This window comes from Panthera pardus, unplaced genomic scaffold (genome assembly GCF_024362965.1).
Source record: "Panthera pardus isolate Hobbes unplaced genomic scaffold, ASM2436296v1 HiC_scaffold_23, whole genome shotgun sequence".
In the NCBI taxonomy this organism is placed as follows: Eukaryota; Metazoa; Chordata; class Mammalia; order Carnivora; family Felidae; genus Panthera; species Panthera pardus.
In genome coordinates this window covers 4,214,063-4,241,033 of record NW_026526799.1, presented here as the reverse complement: position 1 = coordinate 4,241,033, position 26,971 = coordinate 4,214,063, and the positions used below count along the sequence as shown (strand labels likewise).

Genomic DNA, 26,971 nt, shown 5'->3' with positions numbered 1-26,971 from the left:
TTCACTGGTAAACTCTACCAAACATTTGAAGACCTAATACCAGCCCTTCTCAAACTTTCCCAAAAAACTGAAGAGGAGAGAATACTTCTCAACTCATTCTATGAAAGCAGCATAATCTTGATACCAAAGACAGTACAAGCAAACTACAGACCAACATTCTTTATGAACACTGATCAAAAACAAAAGTTGGACAAGAATACTCAACAAAATACTAGCAAACAGAATTCAGGTAGTGCATTGAAATGATTATACATTGTGGCCAAATAGGATCTGTTCATGGAATCCAAGGATGGTTCAACATACAAAAAATTTATATGCCACATCAACAAAATGAAGGAAAAAAAAAAACACATGATGATTTCAATTGATGCAGAGAAAGCATGTGAGAAGATTCAACACCTTTCATGATAAAAATCAGTCACCAAAACAATAAGAAACTAACTTTCACATAATAAAAGCATTATATGAAAAACCCACAGCAAACATAATACTCAATGAGGGGACACTAAAAGCTTTTCCCCTAAGATCAGGAAAAAAAACAAACAAAAAAACCAAGGATACCCACCTTTTACCACTTCTATTCAATATAATGGAAGTTCTAGCCAGAGTATTTAATCAAGAAAAATAAAAGGCATCCAAAGTGGAAAGGAACAAGTATAATTATCCCTGTTTGTAGATGAATGTATGCTGAAACCCCTAAAGGAGTCCACAAAAAAATTCCTATTAGAATAAATGAAATTAAAAGCGAAGTAGCAGGCAACAAAGTCAACACACACACATACACACCAGATGCACTTCTATCACGATGAGCAATCTGAAGAGGAAATTACAAAAACAATTCCATCCACAATAGCATCAAAATGAATAAATTACTTAGGAACTGACTTAAGGAAGTCAATGACTTACACAATGAAAATGAACAAACACTGATGAAATAAATTAAAGAGGACATAAAAAAAAATGTTCATGGACTGGAGAACTTAATGTTACTAAAATGTCAATACTACCCAAAGCAATCTATGGATTCCATGCAATGCCTATTAAACATCCCAGTGACATTGCTGCAAAAGTAGAAAACCCTTGACACTAAAAGCTAAGGAACCAAAGCAAAAATAAACATGTGGGATTACATTACTAACATCTAACCAACAAAATGAAAAGGTAACCTACCAAATGAGAGAATATTTGTAAATCGTGTCTGATAAAGGGCTATTGTGCAAAATACATATGGAAAAAGGCATCCTAAAATTCATATGGAATCTCAAGTGACCCTGAAAAACAAAAGCAAGTTATTTTTCTTGAAGAAAAATAACAAAGTTGGAAGATTCACACTTCCCGATTTCAAATCCTACTACAAAGTTATAGTAACCAAAACAGTGTGGTATTGGCATACATACAGACCTATAAACAGACTAGAAAGCCCAGAAATAAATCCTTACATAGATGGTCAAATGATTCTTGAGAAGGGTGCCAAGACTACTCAATGGGGAAAGGATGGTCTGATGCTGGGAAAACTGGATATACACCCGCAAATAAAGTTGGATGTTTAGCTAAGACCGTTTATAAATATTAACTCAAAATAAATCAAGGACCTAAATTTAAGACCTTAGAAGAAAACACAGGACAAAAAGCTTTATGAAACTGCATGTAGCAATGATTTCTTGGATATGAAATAAAAGGCACAACAGGCAAAAAAAAAAAAAAAAAATAGGCAAATTAGGGGCACCTGGGTGGCTCAGTTGGTTGAGCATCTGACTCTTGATTTCTGCTCAGGTCATGATCCCAGGGTCATGGGATCAAGCCCCACATTGGGTTCCACACTAAGCATGGAGCCTGCTTAAAATTCCCCCCTCTCCCTTGCTCACTCTCTCTAAAATGAAAAGACAAATTAGGTTTTATGAAAATTTTTCAATTTTTTTCAAAGTTTATTTATTTTGAGAGAGAGAGAGAGAGAAAAAGCACGTGTGCATGTGCACGAGGGGGGTAAGGGCAGAGAAAGGAGAGAGAGAATCCCAAACAGGCCCCGCACAGTCAACGTAGAGCCTGACTCAGGGCTCAATTCCATGAACTGTTAGATCATGACCTGAGCCAAAATCAAGAGTTGGACACTCAAGCTGAGCTACCCCCACATGCCCCAGATTTCATGAAAATTTTACAGTTTTGTACATCAAAAGGCACACTCCAGAGTACAAAGACAACCCACAGAACAGGAGAAAATATTCCCAAAAGTCATCTATCTGATAAAGGATTAATATCTACAACATATAGAAAACTCCTAAAATTTAGCAACAAGAACAAAAAACCAACAACTTGATTTAAAAATGTACCAAGAGCACACTATGTACACTGTATGTTAGCTAACTTGACAATAAATTATATTAAAAAAAAAAAACTATTTATCTTCCTAATGAATAAAACGTACAAAGGAGTGGAATAGATGTTTCTCCAAAGAAGATATACAAATAGCAAGTAAACACATGGAAAGATGCTAAATATCACTGATCATTAGGGAAATGCAAATCAAAACTAAATAAGATACCAGACCTAATACTCATGAGGATAGCTACTGTAAAAAACAAAAAAACAGAAAACAAGTGTTTGTGAGGATGTGGAGAAACTGGAGCCCTTGTGCACTCTTGGTGGGAATATAAACAGTACAGATACTGTGGAAAACAATATGGTGGTTCCTCAAATTAAAAACAGAACCACCATGTGATCCAGCAATTACACTTCTTGGCATATACCTGAAAGAACCAAAAGCACAGTCTTGAAGAGATTTGAACATTCATGTTTATAACCACAATATTCACAACTGCCAAAATGTGGAAGCAACCAAGTATCCACCAATGTATGAGGCATAAGCAAAATGTAATGTATACAACATAATGGAATATTATTCACTTAGAAATCCTGACAAATGCTACAACGTGGATGAAACTTCATGGCTAAGTGACATAATTAGTCACAAATGACAAATACTGTAGGATTCTATTTACATGTTCTAGTTAGAACAGTCAAAATCTTAAAGACATAAGGTGTAACGGCAAGTGCCAGGGAGTGGCAATGAGGGAAGAATGGGGAGTTACTGTTCAGTGGGTACAGAGTTTCAGCCTTACAGGATGAAGAATTATAGGGATAATGGCTGCACAAGAACGTGCATGTACATCATGTCACTGAACTGTGCACTAGAAAAATGGTTATGGTGGTAAATTTTCTTTTACAACAAAGAAATATCCTAGACATTAATAGGTAGGGAATGTGGGGGAGAGAATGTGGGGGAGAGAACTTATTTGAACTTAAAATTAGGGCCTCTTTCAGTTTCGGTACCCAGTTTGTGAGAATGTATTCATCGAGCAATCGTACAACGACCCCCACCATGTGCCAGACGCAGTACTGAGGATTAGGAACCCAAGGATATTTTAAGACCCAGTCCTTTGTAGTCTAAACCAGAAACCAGGAATTCAACTTCAAAAATCATGACCCCAGCAATGCTCTCACACAACTGTGTTCTTTATATATCCACACCATCACAATCAGTACCATCACATAACAAGTAAGTGCAGTTTCAGGCACTATTCTACATATTCAAGATACATGTCTTATTCAACCTTCCCCAAATCCTATAGACAGGTACGGTTACTACTCCTGTGTTATAGTTAGGGCAACTTAATCTCAGAGAATTAGCTAAAATTAGGTCAAGTTGCACATCCAGGATCTGTTTTCAAGTTAATCTGCATCCAGAGCCTGCATTTTTTGTGTAGGTTTATAATGAAATGGGCAAATTGAATAGGCTTCTTCTTATCTACTCTGTTTTGAGAATACATTTAGACCACCACACAGGTCAATGAACAATCTGAAATAGCCAAGAATGATCTCGCTACCGGTAACAGAGGCAGGAGAATGTGAGAAAAAGTTTTCAGAGGTGATAACTAAGCCATTCTTGAACAAGACAAGGATTTTTCTAGGCAGGGAATATTCAATTTAGTATCCTGCTTAACAGTTCAGCTATGTAGCAGAACAGCATTTCCTGCATGATTTCATCTAAGCCAGTGACTTTAATTATATAACGGAATCTCAAGAAACACACCAGACAGAACAGGATAAAAGAAAAGACCCCTGGGGCCCAGTTCTAGGGATCTTTCCTTGGATGATGCCAGACCATATATGCCTCATGTATTATTTTAACTGTAGAAAATTTTTCATAGAGACAAAAAATTAAGTAGGCTTTACACCAAGACTGAAAAATTTTTCAAATGCTTAGTTATTTTCAGAGTGTGCACACGTCAGTGGGGAAGGGGCAGATCTGAGAGAGGGAGAGAGACAATCCCACGCAGGCTCCATACGGTCAGCACAAAGTCTGACTTGGGGCTCAATCTCATAAATCAGGAGATCATGACCTGAGCTGACATCAAGAGTCAGACACTTAACCAGAGGAGCCATCCAGGTGCCCCCAGACTGACTGAACTTTGCAGTATCACAATACCTGGGGTCTACAAAGATGTAGAGGACAACTCTCATGAAAATGTGGCAGGATTGTAAACTGATAAAAATCACTTTGAAGACAGTTATATACTCATTACTCTGCAATTCACTTCTAGGTTCATATGCTAAAGAAATTCTTGTTATATGCACATAAGGAGATACAAACAAGATGTTCACCAAAATACTGTTTTTAACAGCAAAAATCATTTTCCAACAGAGGATCAGATAAATAACATTTATGTAAAATGCTACTACTATACAGTCATTAAAACCCACTGATTTGACTTTAAAATGTCAATATGGACACACTGCAAATGTAATACATGGAAAATGGCAAATACAAGCATACCTTATTTTATTGCATTTTTCAGGTACTCCAGATATTTTATTGCATTTTCAGAAACTGAAGATTTATGGCCACCCCACGTTTAGCAAGTCTATCACTGCCATTTCTCCACCAGTATTTGCTCACTTTGTGTCTGAGTCACATTTTGGTAGTTCTTGCAATATTTCAAACTTTTCATGATTATTGCAATTGTTACAGTGACCTGTGACCTTTGACGTTACTACTGTAATTGCTTTGGGGTGCCACAAACTGCGCCCACTTAACCAATGACAAACTTAACCGATAAATGTTATGTGTTCACACTGTTCCACCAATTGGCTGTTCCCCTGCTCTCCCCCTCTTTTTTGGCCTCCCTAGTCCCTGAGGCACAACAGTGTCAAAATAAGGCCAACTGATAACCCTACAGTGGCTTCTAGGGATCCAAGGGAAAGGAAGAGTCACACGTCTCTCACTTTAAATCAAAAGCTAAAAATGGTTAAGCTCAGTGAGGAAGGTGTGTTGAAAGCAGAGATAAGCCAAAAGCTAGGCTTCTTGTCCCAAACAGGCAAGTTGTAAATGCAAAAGGTAAGTTCTTGGAGGACATTAAAAGTGCTACTTGTCAACAAACACGTAAGACAAACAGCCTAACTGCTGATACGCAGAAAGTCTTAATGGTCTGCAGAGAAGATCAAACCAGCCACAACCTTCCCAGAGGCCAAAGCCTAATCCAGAGCAAGGCCCTTACTATCTTCACTTCTGTGAAGACAGAGACGGGAGGAAGCTGAAGACAAATATGAAGCTAATAGAGATTGGTTCATGAGGTTTAAGGAAAGACACCATTTTTATACCATAAAACCGCAAAATAAAGCAGTAAGTTACCCACAAGGTCTGAGATAATTAATGAAGGTTTTCAGGGCACATGAAACAGCCTAAATCAGAAGAAGATGCCATCTAGGACTTCCACAGCGTGAAAGGAGAAGTCAGTGCTTGGCTTCAAAGGACAGGTTGACTCCGTTGGTAGGGGCTAATGCAGCTGCTGGCTTTAAGTCAAAGCCTGTGCTCATGCGCCATTCTGAAAACCCTAGGGCCTTTAAGAATTATGCTCAATCTACTCTGCCTGGACTCTGTCAAGGGAACAACAAAGTCCGGACAGTACTTCTGTTTATAATGTGGTACACTAAATATTGCAAACCCAAATATTGTTGAGACCTACTGCTCAGAAAAAAAGGATTTCTTTCAAACTATTACTGTTCATTGACAATGCACCTAGTCACCCAAGAGCTTGGACAGAGATGTACAAGGAGATCGATGTTGTTTACACACCTGCTGACACAACATCCATTCTGCAGCCCATGGATCTAGAAGTAATTTCAACTTTCAAGTCTTACTATTTAAGAAATATTTTGTAAGGCTATAGCTGCCATAGATAGGGATTCCTCTGATGGATCTGGGCAAGTAAACTGAAAACCTTCTGGAAAGGATTCACCATTCTGGATGCCAATAAAAACATTCATGATTCATGGGAAGAGGTCAGAATATCAACATAAATAGGAGTTTGGAAGAAACTGACCCCAACCCTCATGGATGACTTTGAGGGGTTCAAGACTTCAGGAGAGGAAGTCACTGCAGATGTGGTAGAAACAGCAAGAGAAAAAGAATTAGAAATGGAGCCTGAAGATGGGACTCAATTGATGAAATCTCACGATCAAACTGTAACAGACGGGGGGTTGCTTCTTATGGATGAGCACAGAAAGTGGAGATGCTGGGAAGACTGCTGAAATGACAACAAAGGATTTAGAATATTACCTATACTCAGTTGATAAGAAGGCAGAGGCAGGGTTTGAGAGGATGGACTCCAATTTTTTTCCCCTACTATAAACGTTTTTGAGAATTTTACAGGTCTCAGGAAAAACTAAGAATGTGTATGTATGTATATGCATACATATGTATTAATACTTTATCTCCACATCATATTACATTACAAAGATTTTTATGTAGCTAAACATGTAAAAAGATTATTCTCAAAAGGTATTATTCTATTAACTACATGACATTCCATCGCTTGAATATACAGTATAAATATTTCCCTCTTGGGAGACACTTAAGCTTTTTCAAATTTTCACCACTGTAACGATGCTCTAAGTATCCATTTACATAAATCCTTATTTGCACTGATTACTACTCCGTAGGAGAGATTCTCAGATCTCGACATACTGAGTCAAGGAGCGTGATGATTTCTAAAAGCTAAGAAGTTATCTTTGAGGCCGAGTTGTAAAGAAGCTGCAGTGGCAAACAGAGGAGCAATGCCAGGAACCCTTCCTGAGTGCAAAGATGGTGAGTCGATCCTCCCTTTCCTGTCATGGGATGGCAGCCCGCTTAGAGGTCCGACTTCCATTTTGTTCTCCATCTTGTTGGGAGAAATTGGTGATCAGATCTTGGAGGACAAATCAGTTCCTTAATGTCACTAGTCATGGACCTCTGACAACTCTCACAAGAACATCCAGGGACTTTGCAACGCCCACAACATCCACCCCATCTAGCCCAACACCCCTGCAGCCACGGTGTGGGCACTCCCCCTTCCCTACTCCCCCATTCTGTGCCTAAAACATGCCAAGCTCTCTAAGAAGCCTTAGTCCAACCTTTTCTGTCTGAAATGTTTTCCCCACACTCTTTACAAGATCTAGCTTCTTCTCCTCCTTTGGTACTCCGTTTTAAACATACCTCCCCAGAGAGTTCTTGCCTGACCATGTCACTCAAAACATCATTACTTCATAGTACTTACTAAAACTTGCAATGATTTTACTTATTTCTCTATTGAGTTTCTCCCATTATCCATGATGGGAGAGCAGGTTCTGAGAATACCACGTAAAGTCAGGAATCCCTGAAGCCTAACAACAGTGACTGGCATGAAGTACGCATTCCTTAACTATTTGTTGAATTTCTGGTGAATTTGGCTAACTGTGGAAGTGGGACCAAGTGTTTAGTAATCTAAGTAGTAGGAATCTAAAGACAGAGTTTGGAGGGAGGGACCTGAGCTACAGATTCAAGGTTGGGTTCATCTGCTTTCCTTGATGTGGTAGCTGAAGGAGGTCTCCCAAAGATGTCCATGTCTTCATCCCCGGAACCTGTGCACATCTCAGAATGAAATACCAGTGTCTGCTTAGCTGCACAGACAACCAATCATCCCAATGTTAGAACAGCATGATCTAGGCTCTAAGGCCAGGACTCCATCTATGGCGTGCCTGGCTCAAGAGAAATCTGAGCTGCAGCAGTCACAGCATCCATTGGAGCCCCAATAAAACCAAGACCACACCAGACACAGGAGTCAAAACCTGGGCATAAACCTGCATGCACCTGAAGATGTGCTGTTTGTGGGAGCTGAGTGTCAGAAAGTGACCAAACAACACAGTGACAGCAGACTTTGATTTAAGCCTGAGATTAGCCACTTAGTAGGTAGCCTTGCCCAAGTCCTCTAACCTAGATGAGACTTCGTTTTCTCATCGTAAAATGGAACCGAATCCTTCCTAAAAGAAGGGTGATACTATTTTCAGAAGCTGCCACAGCCACCCCACCTTCCACAACCACCACTGTGAACAGTCAACAGCCATAGACCTCAAGGCAAGACCCTCCTCCAGCATAAAGACTATGACCCACTCAAAGTTCAGATGATGGTTAGCTTTTTTTTTAGCAATTAAGTATTTTTAAAGTATGAACAATTTTTTTACATATATAATGCTATTGCACACATCATAGACTACAGAATGGCATAAATATAACTTCCATATTCACTAGGAAACCAAAAAATTCCTTTGGCTCACTTCATTGCAGTATCGGCTTTGCTGTGGCAGTCTGGAACCCAACCCACAATTTCTCTGAGGTATGCCTAAGTTCCCAGCATGTCTGAGGCAACCCAGTGAAATTTAAGCCATTGTTGAGGGTCATTCATATTGAAATATAATTCATGAAATCTTCTCAAAGAAGAAAAACAACACATACGTTGAATCGAGATTTTGTGAGTTTTTAAATTGACATAAGCTAAAGAAGAGTAAGGGTTGTTATTAGCTCATGATGTACACCAATTAATAGAAAATACACATGTACTTTTAATTGGAAGTTTGAAGAGACCAGACGTACCAGCATTCCTAGTTCCTATGTCCTTCTCCCATTTGCCCTCCAGTTAGAACAATGTACTAGAAATAAATTCTATAGTTACCACAGGTCAGTCTCCTTTGTGAGGACATCTCTCCTTCAGACATTTAGCTACTTTATGTTCATATACGCCTGCATCTTTATGGGAATGATTTCCAACGTCAACTTAGGAAGTAAATCAAAGAATTTATAATGAAAGAGCAGCAATTGCCAGTTCTTATTCTGCAAATCCCACTATTGCCAAATTTCTTTAAGATCCACTTAAAGAATTAAAAATATGTTCAACTTTCAACTAAAATAACCCCAACAACAAACACTCCATCAACATGTTGCAACTTCCACAAATGCTTATGACACAGCACTGTCAGGACATCCGAGTCTCCTTGTGAAATACCACCTTCAGGGGATGCTGCCCTCTCCCCTCCACTATCCTATGGAATATCCTAAATATCACGAAAACTCAATGCTTGCTGGGCACCTGGGTGGCTCAGTCGATTGAGCATCTGACTTCGGCTCAGATCATGAACTCACGTTTTGTGAGTTCCAGCCCCACTCTGGGCTCTGTGCTGACAGCTTGGAGCCTGGAAGCTGGAGCCTGCTTCAGATTCTGTGTCTCCCTCTCTCTCTCTCTCTGCCCCTCCCCTACCTGCACTCTCTCTCTCTCTCTCTCTCTCTCTCTCAAAAATAAGATTAAAAAAAATCTCAATGATTGCTGACCCACATTCATGTGTAAAAGCAATTATTCAAGAGATGCACTGTCCAATACAGCAGCCACTAATCATGTGGCCACCAAGCATTTGGAATGCAGCTAGTTCGAACTGAGCAGTGCAGTAAATGTGAAATATATACTGAAGTCTTAGTACTAACAAAATAGGATATCTCATTAACAGTTTTTATACTGATTACATACTCACATATTTTGTTAGGCTAGGTAAATATTAATGTCACTTTTCAAAAAAAAAAAAAAAAAACAAACCTTTTAAATGTGGCTACCAGAAAATCTAATTACATATATGACTATTATAATTCTATATATAAATAGTCCTGATACCTTTGACCTATCCTTTTTTATCTTTTTGTGTGTCATAAAATAGACTTGTACATTATAAATCAAAGTCAGTCTTCACTCAGAAGTGAACCCAATCCACAAAGTAAGCTACAAAAAGGGGCAAGTGTCACCAGAGATTCAAGGTCATTCTTTACAAGCTTCACAAGAAAGCTTCCTAGAAACAGCTCTACATACATGCCTAGTGTAGGTTTTCATACATACATACACACACTAAATTTTCAAATCTAAGTCACCTGGCAAATGATCATGAATTCCTCGGTTTATGGGTGTAGTGCAGACTCTACTGAAATCCAGAGAATTATCCAATATGGCATTTATCCTTCGAAAGATATTGGCATTGCTACACGTGGAGAGTGCGGGTGCTTCCTGGTTGTCCCAACAATCTTTTATCCTTCCAGCTTCTTCTTCCTACACACAGAAAAAAGATATTTAGGTTTTCCTCCTAGACACCAGAAAAGATACTTAGGTTTTTCTACACTCCCTTACTCCTAAATCCAACACTGTGAGTTAGATAAAGTAACAAGGACTTGAATTTCTTACCTATATACTAAAATACCTGAGGAGTCCTATTATGAGCGAGGTATCTTGAGAAAACTAAAAGAGGGGTGAAACAACAAAACACCTAAATACAAGATATTGCCCCAGAACTTTCTAATCTAATAGGACATGTATAGGAATTAGCATGGTGTGGCAGCAGCAGGAGTTTCAGAACCAGAAATATGAGATTCAAATCTTGGAGGCTGATCTATATACTATTTGGCAATTAAAAAAATGAAGGACCGGGGCGCCTGGATGGCTCAATCGGTTAAGCGTCTGACTTCAGCTCAGGTCATGATCTCACTATTAGTGAGTTCAAGCCCCTCACAGAGCTCTCCCCTGTCAGTTCAGAGGCACTTCGGATCCTCTGTCTCCCCCTCTCTGCCCCTTTTGCACTCATTCTCGCTGTCAAAAATAAACATTAAAAAAAGGAAATATTGATACATGCTACAACATGGATAAACCTCAAGTACACTATGCTAAGTGAAAGAAGTCAGTCACAGAAGACCACCTATTATTAGCCCATTAATATGAAATGTCCCAAACAGACAAATCTATAGGAGATGAGTTGTCTTCATCTCAGGGTGGACAGGGAAGAAGGTTTGGGGATGGTGGCTAATGGGTACAAGGTTTATAATAATGAGATAATGAAGATACTCTAAAATTAGATTAGGGTGATAAATCACAAAACTGTACACTAAAAATTACTGAATTTTATGCTTATGTGAATTGTATCTCATTAAAGAGTTTGGTTCTGCCATTTATTGTCAGTTACTTAACCTCTGTGCCTCAGTTGCCCTATTTCTGAAATGGGAAGAGTACCTACCAACCTTTTGATGAGATATCTAAAGCACTTAGCATGGAGCCTGGTATATGGTAGCTGCTATTTTTACACCTGAAGATACAACTACAGAAGACACAATAAGCACCAAGAGTGTACAAACACCATCCAAAGGGAATGGTTTATGTGGTATCTCAGTAGATAACACCACCATCTGCTAGGTGTCCCAGACAGAAATCTCTTCACTCTTCAATCTCCCTCCCTCTCTCACCACATGTGATGCCTGACATAGTAAGCAATGATATAATGGCTGACAGAGTCACCAGCTCTAGGATTCCCAATGATCTTGGGGAAAATCAGCAAAAAGCAGACCAAGTAAGGAAACTAGCACCTAGGATCTTACAGCTGGTCACTTCAAAACAAAATTCTAAAAAGCTGGGTGCCTATTAATGTTCAGGTAAGCAGGAGAAGGAGCAGAAGCACAGAATTTATCAACTCTATAGGATGGTCTTAAAGGGACGAACTTGAATCCCATATCATTCTCAAGCTCTTGAAAAGACTGTATCCGTTGGAAGCTGTGAGGATGACCAGAACGCACAGTCCTGCATATTCCCTGGGTCATTTTCCCAAACCTTCCAGAAGCCACCATTGAGAACAGCTAAACCCATAGACACAAGGCCCTGTTCACAACTGTAGATTTCTAAGATGATTCTCAACCTCACTAAGGCAACATCACAAAGGCTAAGATGCAAGCATTTACAATCAATCTGTAGATCTTAAAGCTACATGCCTCCCTCATTCACTGCCTAATAAACTTTAACCAATTGCCTGCTATGTACAGTGAGCACCCAAAGGGGAGGCAGATTAGAGATCCAACCAAAAAGAGATTTCTGAAGTCTGGAAAGGGAACTAAGATCTGGTCGTGTTGTTAACAGTTACGACTTAAGCTACAGTTGGCTGTAATCCTATATTGTCCTCTCAGCCAAGGGAGCTCAGAAGAAGACAATGTGCCTGAAAGTAAAGATAGGAAGAAGGTGTGAAGCACACAGAGAACAGAAGGGCGTTATCAGAAGCGGCCCAATGTGGTGGGGCACTGGGTATAGAAGACAGCAAACTGGAAAGAAGGCCTCATGCCAGGTTCAGGATTAGAACAACCTCCTATATCAAAGGTTTCAAAACTTTAAAGGGCCTCTCTTAATACACAATCTGATTTTTATTTACTAGTACAGATGTGCTGTAGATCTATGGATTCCCAGATCCTGGCCACACTTACAAGCAAAGAGGTAGCACCCTAATAGTCTCAGAAGACCTCAAGCAACTATGTGAAATAAGAGAGGCAGAGCCTGTGAGCAAAGTGCCACTGTGGTGAGGGGATGATGCGGGCCCACAGGCCTTCTGGGAGAAACCTGCTTCCCCAGGAGTAGGGCAAGGTCTAAGAATCGTACCATCTCAAGCATCCTGAAAAAAAAAATTACGCCTGACCCAAATCTGCCCCACTCCCAATACCGTTATGAACATGCACCGTAACTCTGAAACTCAAGGCTAATGCTATCTGGAATGTCTCCCTCCCTCTCCTCCTCTCAGGTCTGCCAAGCCAGTTATCTAGAGGAGTCCAGGTAATTAGAACACAAGTAAATGGAGTGTTCAATTAATACCCCAAACTGCCTAATCAGTAAGTACCAGTGGTTTGCCTTGAATAACCAATTTGGAAGGGGGTTAAAAAAAAAAAAAAATCAAAGCCAGCAATATCAGATGGGGAACGGATCTACTTTCCTTATGTGTACAATAGGGATAAAAGTAGTAACAAGGTCTCACAGAGCTCTTTGTGAATTAGTGCATATAACATGCTTGCCACAGTACCTGGAACATAATTATGTGCTGAACAGATGAATGTTCGCTATCAGTAGTATCACTACTGCACCAAGGGCTCAGGGGCCACCACAAGGATCCCTGAATAAAAGACTATTTGCTCATTAAAAGAGAATAATGTACTAAAGACTCAGGGAAACTACTCTTTTGAAGACCCCAGGCCCTTCTATGCCTAACTTTCCTAATCGTTTGATTCAGAAAGCTTAATTAAAAAGACTTAAGACAGGACACAAATCAAACTGCCCAAAACCTGTACCTACTGCAGAATTTAGCAATCCTTTAAACTCTTCAGCTAAATGAATTCAGTGTCTCATCTTCAAAACACTATCTCTTATCCACACCCATACTTACACACCCATTACTCTGTATATTCTATCCTGACTGATCACTTTATAGGTCTGAGTTCCTACCAATGTTTTACCATAAATACAAACAGTTTTCTCCCTGGGTTATACCACTCTTGTCTGGTAGTTTTCAGTTATTTCTGGCATATTTCGCCCTTAAATGGGACCATTTGCTAGGTGGTTTTTTGTTTTTTTTTTTAACCTTTATTTGGTCTTTCATGATGAACAGGAAAGGAGGCTTTAAGACAGATCAGAAGCTTAGAATGCAAATCTTAACACTATTGAGAACTATGGATCAACGGAGCAAATTACTTGGCAAAGCTAGAAATGAAAAGCAGGAATTCTTACTGTCAGGGACTAAAACTGATGTCAAGATAAAACTAATTGTACCTACTTACTGTCAGAATGAATGGCTCATGATGAATCTCTATGGATACAAGCTATTTTATAGCAGGCCTCAATGTTCTCCTGGTCAATAGGTGAAAATGGACACTCCCATCATGAACCAACACTGGTCTCCTACACCAGTAATTCTCAACTGGTTGGGGCAGGGAGACGACAGGAAAAAAAAAAAGCATTCCTTTTTTCCAGAAGGGAAGAATCTTCCCCCAAAACTGAATCACTGTTTCACAAAGCAGAACACAGGACAGCCTGTGGAGTACAAATACTAAATCTACCATTTAGGTATGTTCTAGGAGCCTTGGTTGTCTTGGGTATTCAAGTGGAGTACCACCTACTTCGCAGACTTTGTAGTAATGAGAAATCTATAAAGTGCCTGTATAGGCTCATCCCAGTGAAATTCACCAAGAAGCTTATTTACTTGTTTAGCACACAACTGGAGGTTTTTCTCCATTTGTGGTTTGAAACTGTCCCTCATAACACTTTAAAAATCTGAACCCATACCACATAGCTATGTGTTCTAATTAAAGAATAATATGCCCAAATTTTATACTTATTTGTATGCTAGAACGGTCTAATTGGAAATACTGGTCTTGCCTTCAGATGCCATACAATCCAGGATCAACATGGTAATAGGATGGCCATTCTTTTAGGTCAAAATCCTGGCCTGGGGTTATTTAATGGTCATAATGAATGCCAACTTTACCATCTCTGAGTTGATATAATTTGCCTTTAATCAAAAACACAATACCTATATTGCAGACCTCAAGACCATTTCTGCTAATTATTTACTATGGATTCATGAAAGCCAGTTGAGAGATTTAAGGAAGACTCTCTGAAGGGCACACACTTTACTCTTCAAGACGGAGTTTTAACCTGGGGTCCACAGATCGCAATCTACTAAGCTTCCAGCAAAACTGTGTTCACATTAAAAAATTTTCTGAGTGGGAATGCAAGCTGGTGCGGCTACTCTGGAAAACAGTATGGAGGCTCCTCAAAAAAATTAAAACTAGAACTACCTTATGACCCAGCAATTGCACCAGTAGGTATTTATCCAAGGGATACAGGTGTGCTGTTTCGAAGGGACACATGCACCCCAATGTTTACAGCAGCACTATCGACAATAGCCAAAGTATGGAAAGAGCCCAAATGTCCATCGATGGATGAACAGATAAAGAAGATGTGGTATATATCTACACATACATACAATGAAGTATTACTTGGCAATCAAAAAGGATGAAATCTTGCCATTTGCAACTACGCAGATGGAACTGGAGGGTATTGTGCTAAGTGAAATTAGTCAGAGAAAGACAAATATCATATGACTTCACTCATATGAGGAATTTAAGAGACAAAACAGATGAACAGAAGGGAAGGGAAATAAAAGTAATATAAAAACAGGGAGGGAGACAAAGCATAAGAGACTCATAAATATGGGGAACAAACAGGGTTACTGAAGGGGGTATGGGAGGGGGGATGGGCTAAATGGGTAAGGGGCATTAAGGAATCTACTCCTGAAATCATTGTTGCACTATATGCTAACTAATTTGGATGTAAATTAAAACAAAGCGTTAGGTTGAAAAAATTAAGATTAAAAAAATTTTTGAGAATAAGATTTTCTAATTACATCTTTTTTAGTTGAAAGCATTCATCTTGAACATTTAGGTTTTGTTTAATTAAGATACACCAACAGTATATTGGGGGCAATATACTTAGATGCCCCTGAAGAACTAGTTCACAGACGTACTTTGGCAATTTGCTTTTATCTTTATAGTAATAACGCTGAAAAAAACCTCTATAGGATTTACACTCATGATTCTGAGGATACTGTTTAACCACAATTCTGAACAGTCCTTATATGAACAACCACTTACAAAAATGTTATTCAGACCAAAGATTAGGAAATGGCTACAGTTTCACCTGAGGAATTGACAGGTTATCTTTATGGAAGAATGTAAATCATCTAGCCAAATGTCCACCTTTGCTTTGGTCACTTGGTCACTCAAAGCCAGTTTCTGGTTGAACTTCAATGAGTCTGTAGCTAAGAAGTGCTTCTCTATGTTTGACTTTCTCCTTGACCCTTACTTGTCCATTCTTAACTGAAATTCCACCTCGAGTCTTCTGTGCAACACTGGAAAGAATTAAAATGTATTATGTTGGTCCATACAAAACTGCCAATACTCGACCTTTTGCAACCAACAAAATGGCAGCTTCACAGAGTTCAATCTAGTATTTCATAAGTACTAAAAGCCTGTTACATTAGATTTTGAGATTACAGACAGATAAAACATAATCCCTGCCCAAAGGAGAATTAGTTAAGTGGGAGAAGAAAATCTAGTTAGGTAAATGGAGATTGAGGTAAGCACAAAATGCTACACACAGGAGAAGAATAAATTAAGGTATCTGGAATAGTGTGACAATTAGCTAGAGACTAATGAAAAATCAGAATTTCCCTAAGTGTGGGAAGAACAGACAAGCAGAGAATAAACACAGAGTGGATACAGAACACAGTAAATTCAATGAAAGAAAGCAGAGGAATAGGGCTGGATAGGGAGGTTCACCAGTAATAAAGGAGAAATGGCTGCAGGTCCTTACAGAGAGACAAAATAAATCCATCACCAGATACAAAATTCAAGATACCACCCCTTCTTCCTCTCCTTCACGACCTGACTTTCCTCTCTTCTCCACTGGTTCTTTCCCAACAATCTGTAAGTATGCCCAAGGCTCTCTCATCTTTAAAAAAAATCTTCCTTGACTTAAAACATCCTCCCAAGTCACTGCCTTCTTTCTTTTGCTCTACTACCAACTTTCTAAAAAGGTGCTATACTTCTTAACCCATTTGTCCCCTGAACCCACGATATCCTGCTGGCACAAAGCTGCAAAAAGACGCCACAGAACTCCTAAATTAAGGACTTCATAGTTGCCAAACCCAACCACCATTTCAAGTTCACCTTACTTGGTATTTTGGGGGATCTGATCCTTAACTCTTCTCCACTCATTTAATTCAGGAACCCCTTTCTTCTGGATCTCTCCTTTCTGATTAGTTTTCAGTTTCCACAGAGTATATCTAATGCATCTCTCTCTCCCTCCTCCCTCTTTCTTTCTCCCTCTCTTTCTCCCTCTCTTTCTTTCTCCCTCTCTTTCTTTCTCCCTCTCTTTCTTTCTCCCTCTCTTTCTCACACACACACACACACACACACACACACACACACACACTAAACTCAGTCTGGGAAAGGAAATCCTACAATTTCCAGGACAGGTTTATGAGAACATGAAGGAAATATTTAATACCACGACTGCTCAAGAATATCCAGAACACACGGCCACCAAAATTGTAGCTCTTATCACAGTTACCTATCCAACTGTTAGCTATATGCACTGTTAGCTCTGCATTTTATAAATGGTAAGGCCCTCAAAGACCTTCATTGAAGCAGTACTCAGTATCATATCTGCCACATTTGCAGGTACTCAATTCAGACACCACAGGAAGGCAGACCCATATCACATGCCTTTCACTGGCATGTTCGACCACCTCAATCACAACCTCCATAAATGGTAGTGACTCCTTCAATGTTAAGACAGGATGAAAAATAAAACTTTAGTCACCAATTCTAGCTCTGTCACTGTCAAAGCCCCAAGCCACTCAAAGTCATTTCAGCAGTTGGGAGTTTTAAACCCCTCAGACCAGAGACAATTTACATGAACAAAAAATAAAGAACCCATAACAACATAACCTGGTGATTGCAGACCCAAAGATTACAATTACATTTACTGATTGTATTCTCATCATATGCCAGGAGCCATTCTGGAGACGGAGGGTAAATAAGACAATCCCTGCACCCAAGGAGTTAGTCTAATGGGAACACAAGCACATCGAGTATGTTACATGCTATTTTGTAAGCTCAACAATAAATATATAAAGAAATAACAAGGGTATTAGGGAGGTGAAAATATTAAAAGGTTTTACCATACACTCATAGTAGGAGTGGGGAAGGCAGTCTGGCAAAAAAGAACATGTACAAGGGCAAGGGGGGATGAAATGGGTGCTTTCAGGCAACTAGAAGTTCGCTGTTGCTAGAATTTTAATTGCAAGGGACACTATGCTATGACCCAGAAGTTGCACTCAGGCTCCCATATACAAGAGAAAGAAGTATACAGGACTATAAAAAGGCAGGTACAATAATCACAGCAGTTTTATACTCAAACTCTGAAGAGAAACAAAACACCCACAGTGCTGGTGGTCCCCAAGACCACCCCCAGATTTGATCAATTACCAAGAGGACTCACAGGACTCAGCATAGAGTGGTACTCAGCACATACAGCTAATTATTACAGCCTGAAGATACAGAGAAACACCAGCAAAGGGAAAGGGCACATGGTTCAAAGTCTGGGGGAAATCAGGTACAAGCTTCCAAGAGTCCTCTTACAGGAGAGTCATAGAAGATAAACTTAATCGCTTAGCTCCCCCCAGCAACAAGTTGTGACAACATACCTGAAATGTTGCCAACGAGGGAAGCTTGCTAGAAACTTGGCTCCCAGGGTTTTTTATTGAGGGGTGGTCACAAAGGCAGCCTCTGCCTGGAATACACCCAAATTCCAGACTCCAGGAGGGAAGCAGGTATTCAGCATAAATCACATTGCTTGCACAGTTTAGGTGTAGTAATTCACTCTATTAATTCTGGAAATGGTAGGATTATAGCAATCAATTCGGGCTTCCACTGCAACTTGTAGAAATCTCAGATATTAAATTAAGCTGGGGGGGGGGGGGTGTCAGACACCAAAGAGTGCATGCTACACGATTTCATTTGTAAGTTCAAAAATGGGCAAAACCAATCGATGACAACAGAAGTCAGAACAGTAGTTCATGGGGGGGGGGGGGGGGGTCAAGGGTGAGATACAGAATGGCAAAGGGCACAAGGGAATCTTAACAAGTGAAGGGAACATTCTAGATCTTCATCTGTGTGGCAGTTTCTTAGGTATATAAAAATAACATCAACATGTAAAAACTAACCAAGCTATACACTTACAATTAGTGCCTTTTACCATATGTACGTTCTCTCTCAATTTTAAAAAGTTTCAAGGAGGAGACCAGTAGACTACTAGACTGAAGCCAGACCATGATGGGCTTCGTACGCTACCAAGGGGACTGGCCCTTACTGTGTGGAAGCAGTTCTCCAAGTGAGGTCTGTGCACTCGTGAGGTCCACAAAGCCCTTTCAGAAATCCACACGGCTAAAACTACCTTCATAACCTTAAAATACCAATTTCTTTTTTCACTATGCTGACATTTGCAACGATGATACAAAAGTAAAGTAACGAGTGGGTAAAACTGGCACCTTCGCAGGAATCAAGGCAATGCCAATAAACTGTACTAGAAGTGATTCTGCTCTGCAATCCCAGGAGGATAGGTCTGAGGAGCAACAGGACCACTAGTATGGTAGCGCTCCAGAGTGGTGGGTGTGAGCAGCCAAGAACTGAGGAAAAAGGTAAAGACCAGACTGAAAATACTGAAGGGAGGCCTGAACTAGCAGTGGCCATGGTAAGGGAGAAGGAAGGAAAGGTGGCAGGGGCTAAGAGAGACACAGAGTTAGACCACATCAAGGCTTTATAGTTTCCAAAGGAAAGCTGCAAATATGTATTTACCTAGTGTCTGTACTGGGGCCTCCAGTAACTGAAAAATGTTAAAGAAAGGGGGTGCCTGGGTAGCTCAGTCAGTTCCAGAGTCCAACTTCGGCTCAGGTCATGGTCCCACAGTTCGTAAGTTCGAGCCCCCATGGTGTTTGCTGCTGTTAGTGTGGAGCCTGCTTCAGATCCTCTGTCCCTCTCTCTCGGCCCCTCCCCTGCATGTGCTCTCTCTCAAAAATAAATCAACATTAAAAAAATAAAAATCAGGGGCGCATGGGTGGCTCAGTCGGTTGAGCGTCTGACTTCGGCTCAGGTCATGATCTCGCGGTCTGTGGGTTCAAGCCCCGCGTTGGGCTCCGTGCTGGCGGCTCGGAGCCTGGAGCCTGTTTCAGATTCTGTGTCTCCCTCTCTCTGACCCTCCCCCGTTCATGCTCTGTCTCTGTCTCAAAAATAGATAAACGTTAAAAAAATTTTTTTTTAATAAATAAATAAAAATCAGAACACCCAAACACATTCTCTCCCCCTAGAGGATACTACAGTCTAGTTGGGGGGAAAAGAGACTAATCGGGTAGAGGGGATAGAATCAGATTGGCCCCAGGAGATGAAGTAAGGGGAAAAAATTGGTTCTGTTTTTAAAACTGCTGGGTTCACTGTACTTCAGCAAGATAGAACTCATTCAGTAAGCCAGTCAGAACTATGGATTCTGAGAACAATCAGGGCTGGGCTCAAGGTAACTGCTTTCCTCCAACAGAAAGCTACTCCCATACCTTTATCCAAGGAGACAGACTTCTGGCCATGATGCTAAACCTGTCAGGATGGTACATATATCAGCATATAATGCTGGCCAAGAATAAAGAAACCAGTAACGCTATTACAGTTGGAGAACAACCTCAAGCCTGGTCACACAGAGAGAGAACTAGTGCTGCAAGAATATACAGGCCCTCTGTATAAAGGGACAAGAAAGAGCCAACAGAATGAACCATAAGGAATGTGGCATTCAGGGGGATGAGAAAGCTTCTAAGTGCCAGGACAAGAAAAGATCAGACAGGGCAAGGGGAAAGCTATAGAGTCTCACGAGACCGAGATTTTAAGTCTCAGAGACCAATACAGCAAAGGTCAAGGTGCCTGAATTCTAGAAATACCCATCTGGAAAGGAAGAGACCAGAGTTCAAGTTCTGGTTCTATCATCCACTCGCTGAATGGACTTAAAACAACCACTTTTCATTCTCAGCTTAATTCTCTCATCCGTGAAAATAGCCATTAGGATCTGTGTTGTCAACTCCAAGTTACATCTGGGAGACCGACAGGTCTCTAATATCTTCTAAGCTTCAAAACCATTCCAAAATTATAGCTTAAACAAACAAACAAACAAACAAGCACAACAGTCTCAGGAGAAAGGACAGACTTGGGAGACAGATGGTATCAGAGCCAGAAGCCAGGAGCACAAAGCCAGAATGCAGAGAGCACAGGTGTTAAGTAGTAAGAGATTAAGTGTTCTGTCAAAAGGAAAAAAAAAAAAAACAAAAAAAACACAAAAACAGCTCAAGGTAACCGCTTTCCTCCAACAGAAAGCAACTCCCATACCTTTATCCAAGGAGACAGACTTCTGGCCATCGTGCTAAATCTGTCAGGATGGTACACATATCAGCATATAACGCTGGCCAAGAATAAAGAAACCAGTAACGCGATTACAGCTAAGTTACTCCCAGAATCAACAGCTAGATACAACCGTGACCCATTTTTCACACACAAATCAATCTTTATACCTGCCCTCTAGGGATTCTACAATTACCTCAAGGCAAGTAATCACAAAATGCCTTAAAAATCAAAACAAAGAGTGTTCACTCACTATAATCCAACAAGTGTTCCAACCATACAGCAATACTAAAAAAACAAAGTAGAATTCAAATGTTATCCATGCCTAAGGGTTCTTCTGTGCTACTGAAAGCAAAGATCTACCCCAACTAGTCAGGAATTTCTCCCTCCCCCCCACGCCTGTTATTTAAAAACATATTATACGTTAAGGAAGCAAAATAATCCCTGACTGGAGGCTTTTTAAATCCCAAATAAGAAAACTTACTGAAAATTATGTTTACAATGCAAATTTAATACTGAACTTCGGTTACTGACTTTTTATGGAAAGTCAGATAATTTTCCCCATAAAATATAGGAAATATTAACACACATTATGTACCTTGGTTCATTCCACCTTTTCAGCTAGTTTATTATAACAGATATTCTTCTTTGGGGGGGGGGGGGGGCTCCTACCTTGAAGATAAAAACTTTCAGCACTTAAAATTTGTGCTCACTAAAGTGGCTGAGCTCTCATGAGGAGGTATAACCAAAGCAGGCTGCAACAATGGCAGGAAAGAAAACAAAGCACTTCCAAAGCTGCAATGTGGGGGGCCAAGGAGGCAGGTGCGATCAAGGATTCTTGGCTTTAAATCAAACAACAGATCGAAGCAAAAATTCTTGTAGCCTCCTCTACTCCAACCTCTGGGTCCAACCCCCTTACTAATCCCCTCACCCTCTATCCCCAGGCTTTCTGGCAAGTTCTCCCCAGAGTCAGTACAGCTTAGATACTGCCTAGGAAAAGCAGATTTGCAAAACAGGATGGGATTAGCACAGCTCTCCCATAGGAAAGAAAATAATTTGTTATTTGATCCTATGATTTCTTTTACTCACTCCACCACTAGCTACTGAAGATAACAGCCTACCCTTAATATCCAGGTTTGGTATGCATTCCTGTCCCAAACTTCAAGCCAGAGGTACAAACCCACTAATTAATTTGCACTTCAAACAAACACATAATTTTAGGGAATGGTCATTTAGACGAGGGACCTGAAACCAATGAATGAGAAGATCTGCACAGATATTGCCTATCACGTAAACACTAAAGTACCAGCAGAGAGCTACTTTAGTCATCTCACTCTTCCTGCCCACCCCTAAATTCACAAACACTAAACTCCTGAGTGCTTGGGCTAAGAAGGTCTGCTAGAAAAGCAGCTGGAAACAGGTAACATTTTAAAGCTTCCAACCTTCCAAAAACTGTCCAGACCACAGGTTTAAAAAAAAAAAAAAAAAAAAGCTATCAAATCTATATTTCTCTGTGAATTTTCACAGAAAAATCCCTCTGGCAAAATGGTCTTTACTGCTTTATGCTTTAAACCCTTTGGGAATAAAATACAGAAATAAAAGGTACAAATCCCTTTACCTCTGCTAGTGTGGCTCTGTACACTGCGGCCAGTCTAAATTTTACCCAGTTTTACCCAGAATGAAAACCCAGTCTCTCATTCCTGGCAAAGAGAGGCATCTTACGCCCTGGAAGCTTATTCAAGAAGATCTCAGTAAGTACTGCTAAAACCCCTATTAATTCTTCCCGGAAATCTAGGAGGCATGATTTTGGGAATCTTAGCTATGAGAGAAAAGGTGAGACTTAATAAGCCACATTCTCTTTTTGGAGTCTTCAAACAATTATCTAATTTCACATTTGCCTAATCTCAAAAGTTATGAGAATTTTAACTGTCCTGAAAAAGGAAAGTCTTTTGTGCAGAGGGTTGGGAGGGTCACCCCCGCCCCAGGGGGAGGAGCCCGATTTCTCCAGACCTCAGGCTCTCTCAGATCAGCGAACCGCTCTGACACACATGGTGGAATGATAGACGCAGCACATTCCTCCCGACGGCAACGCCGCTGCACTAATGCTCAGAAGACCCACACTGACTTCCACAACCAGACATTCCCTCCAACGCAGTTAAGTAAGGTTCACTTTGCCTGTAAATGGGGCTCCAGCATAAAGCACCGCTTTTTCTCTACAAACTACATCACGAGTAAGCCTTGGCCCCCTCGGACATACCGGAATACACAGACTATCACGTTGAGCTACGGCACCAGAAAGACCTAGGTTCACACTCGAATTTTATTCCTTAATAGCCCTGTAACTTGATTTCAGAGCCTGTTTCCTCATTTACAAAATGGGGGGGGGGGGGGGGACACCTAAAAGGAACATTTGAAGACCGAGATCCCAAAACTAGTCTAGTCCTCACCTGGAATCTACTCTTCAGAGACAGATTACCTTTGGTCCTACACTATTCAGTTTTTTAACTGCTGCATTTAAAACAGACCGGCAGCTTTAACTAGGAAGAAAAAAAATCAAAGATCCATCAACCCGGGCCCACGTTTTTGTGTGGCAACAGCCAGCTGCTCCCTTGAGAGAGACGGAAGTTCTGTGGTTCCGGACGCACTACAACTCTTTCCCTCCTCTCCCCGCTTCGCTCCTTTATATTACCTCGGGCCCCTGGAGGGATGGGAGCACACAACCAGCTTTAAGGATTTAAAACAAAATAAACAGCTCGATGACTCATGAACATACTGAGACAGCCACTATCGAGAGCTCACTGGCTAACAACTTTGGCGTTAAGCCTGGGGTCTTCTTCCACTCTCCGCCTCGTGAACACTGCCAGGAGGCGTGCCACGGCGGCAGAGACCACAGCACCACGGCCGGGTCGGGTGCCCTGGGCGTGCTTCCACGGTCGCCCACCCCGTGCACCGCACCGGCTCGCGTACGGCTGGCCCAAAGTCCCCTCCGCTCGGGGGGCCCGGGCGTGGGGAGAGGACTGGAGAACGCGCCTTGGGAGGAGGGACGGCAAGCGTTTCGCGCTCAGGAACACGCACCTGCACGCAAGGAAGCCAACTTGCAAATCCCACCGCCAGGCCAACTCTCGAATTCGATCGCTGGGACAAAAGCCACCCCCGACGGCAACGTGCTCTGGGAGCACGTGCGGCTCAAAGCCAGCGCCACCGGGAAGGGGAGAAGAGCAGCTGGGGGAGGGGGGGGGGACGACGCCTGGGCGCTCCCGTCCTCACCGCCCCCACCACACACGGCCCGGAGCACCCCGAGCTCCAGAAACCCACCCTCCTTGCGTTCCCTTCCTCACCCCCGACAGAAACCCCTCACCGATCTGAGCTTCCCGGGTTCCGGGCGGCCCGTCCGGAGTCCTTCCTCCCCGTCAGCCGCGCGCGTCCCCAGGCCCGGCCCGAGGGCGCAAGCTGGCCGTCACCTGCGCTCCGGGAGCGGCCGGCCGCACACCTGCGCCTCCCAGGGCGCCAAGCGCCCCGCTGGCCCTTCGCCCCGACGGATGACGCAGAGTTTACTCGGTGCCCGGGAGGCGGCGGAGCGGTAGCCAGGGAGACCAGAGGCGGCAGCTGCCGCGGAGCTGCGGCGCCCGGCGGGGGGGGGGAGGGGGGGGGGGAAGGGGCCGCCGCCGGGTTCTCACGGGTGCGGCCGACCTCCCTCCCCAGGCGCGAGGCTCCCGCGGGGCGCGCGCAGCGGGGCGAGGCCTGCGAGGTGCACGCGGCCGCGAAACCGGGCTGCGCTCCCGGGCCCGGGTGCGCCTCGGCTTCTCGGCCTGTCGCGGGCCCCTCGGGCGGCGCCGGGCGGCTCACGAGGGCGCCGGCCCGGCCTCCCACCCCCGGGAACAGGGCTACGAAGTCAGGGGCGACCGCACGACACACAACGCCCAGTCCGCGAAAAAGCCCGGGGAACGACGCCGAGCGGGACCGCCAGGGGGTGAGTGGCCTGTCCTCGGTCTGGGTCCCGTCGGCCCCGCCGGGGCCTTTCTAGCCAGCTGCCCGCCCCCGCCCGAGGCCGGGGCGCACTCCTCGCCCGCCTCCCCCCAGCTGGTGCAACCGGCGCGAACCGGGACTGAGGAGAGAATGACAGAACCGGGGCGCCACACGCACGCCGGGTCCTCTCCCCCGGCCGCCCTTGGGGAAAGCCGAGGCAGGTGCGGCCTACGCTCCCTCCACCGCCGCGCCGCCCCCACGCCTGCCCGGCCGCCCGCCGGCGGCCGCAGGACCCACCTCACCTCAGAGCCGCCAGCCTCCCCGGCGCGAAGCCCGGGCGCACGTGCCCGACGACCACCCGCGTGGGACCCTACCCCGCCAGCCCCGCCCCCAGAACGCGGCTCCGGCACAATCGAACGTGTGAAGCCACGTGACCTCCCGGGCCGGGCAGCGCGGTCCGCACGAGGGGCCTGATCCCTCCGCCTTAAAGGAGCCGTGCCCACTGCCGTCGTGGCACTCTCAGATCGCCGTAGGTCCGGCGCGGGGGGTCTCCGCCGCCGGCAGCCCCGCCCCACCGGGCCACTCACCCCCGCCGCCCACTGGGTACGAACGAGACTGGCGCGGGGCTCTCCGCGGTGCGTGAGCTCCTTGCGCCGGCGGCTTCGGGTCTCACGTGCGACGGCTGCGGGAGAAGGAAGTGCTCCCGGCGCCGAGGCGCCTTTCCGTCCGGTCGGCTCCCGTCTGGACATACACTCGAGGCCACCGGGAGACCGCAGTGCAGCCTGGAGGCCCCGCCGGCCGCCCCCGGAGGGCCGCGGCGCCTTTAAGCCCAAAGGCCCTGAGTCACGAGGAGGCTCCCTGCCCCCCCCCCCCCCCGCACACACTCCTCCACGAGGCCCCACGCCCGCGGGCACGTGACCCGCGCCCCGCCCGGGGCTCGCGCTCCTTCGGCGGGGGGGAGGGGGGGCGGGGAGGAGCGGACCGCCGAGCCGGCCGAGGCTGCGCGCGGACCGTTAGCTGCAGCGGCCGGGACCGCGCCCCGCCCGGCCCCGCCCCGGCGGGCGGCAGGCGGCTCTTACCAGCGGGAACGCCATGGGGCCGGCGTGGCCCTGCGGGACGGACGGGCGGGCCGGCGGGCGGCGAGCCGGCGCGGCAAAGGACGCGCAGACACGTGGGCACTATTTTTGCAGCAAGCCGCACACAGCGCCGCGCCCCGGGCCGCTTATAAAGCCCCGCGGAGCCGCGCCCCCCCCCCCCCCCCCCCCGCCCCGGCCGGATGCGAAGCACCTGTGTCGGCCCCGCCCGGGCCCCCGCCTCCGCCCGCCCCGCCCCTCCCTGCAGTCCCGGCCGAGGGCTCGGCCGCCCACCCGGAGCTGGGCTCCAGGACCGGGAGGCCAGAGGCCCACGCTTGAGCGCGCTACTCACCTAGTGACCCTGCCCAAGTCACTTCTCTGCGGGGCCTCACTTTTCCCCGTGTGGGACTTACAAGCCGCTGCGACGCGGCGGCGGTGTGGTTTGTCAGGAGAGCCCCGTGCCGGTGCTCCTGTTCTTCCAAGGACCCCTCCAGGGCGGGAGCCGGCCCTGCGCGCCCCTGCCCTAGCCCGTGCCCTTGCCCCTGTTCCCGGACTCCGGCAGGCGCGCGCTCACACTAGATCGGCTGCTCCCGGTGCTGGAAGGGGGGCGCGTCGGGGGATTCCGGAAACTTCCTAAGACACTCGGGGTCCTCTTTGGGCCGCAGTTCCCTGGGGAAACCAATCCCGACGCTCCTGCCGGACTGTGATGGGACTTGACGGAGTGGGGACGAGGGACAGGGCGGCGGCCACGGGGCAG

General features: G+C 44.3%; 1 protein-coding gene across 12 annotated transcripts in view; it reads right to left on the bottom strand.

The window, feature by feature from the left end:
• The window catches only part of CPEB1 (cytoplasmic polyadenylation element binding protein 1), a 91,371-nt gene extending 64,680 nt beyond the window's left edge, over nt 1-26,691 (bottom strand). For 2 of the 12 annotated variants that reach the window (XM_019460368.2, XM_019460369.2), the window contains exons 1-2: nt 25,729-25,934; nt 10,259-10,433 (exon numbers count right to left, since the gene is read on the bottom strand). In XM_019460368.2, the coding sequence (XP_019315913.1) occupies nt 10,259-10,433; nt 25,729-25,890 (337 nt within the window). In that variant the 5' untranslated portion in view covers nt 25,891-25,934. Of the gene's footprint in view, nt 1-10,258; nt 10,434-13,954; nt 14,058-24,533; nt 24,744-25,275; nt 25,368-25,443; nt 25,570-25,728; nt 25,940-26,220; nt 26,325-26,566 lie in introns of those variants that run through there. The other 10 variants (XM_019460371.2, XM_053888640.1, XM_019460366.2 and 7 more) reach the window with 10 other exon arrangements.
• Between the last annotated feature and the right edge of the window lie 280 nt (nt 26,692-26,971).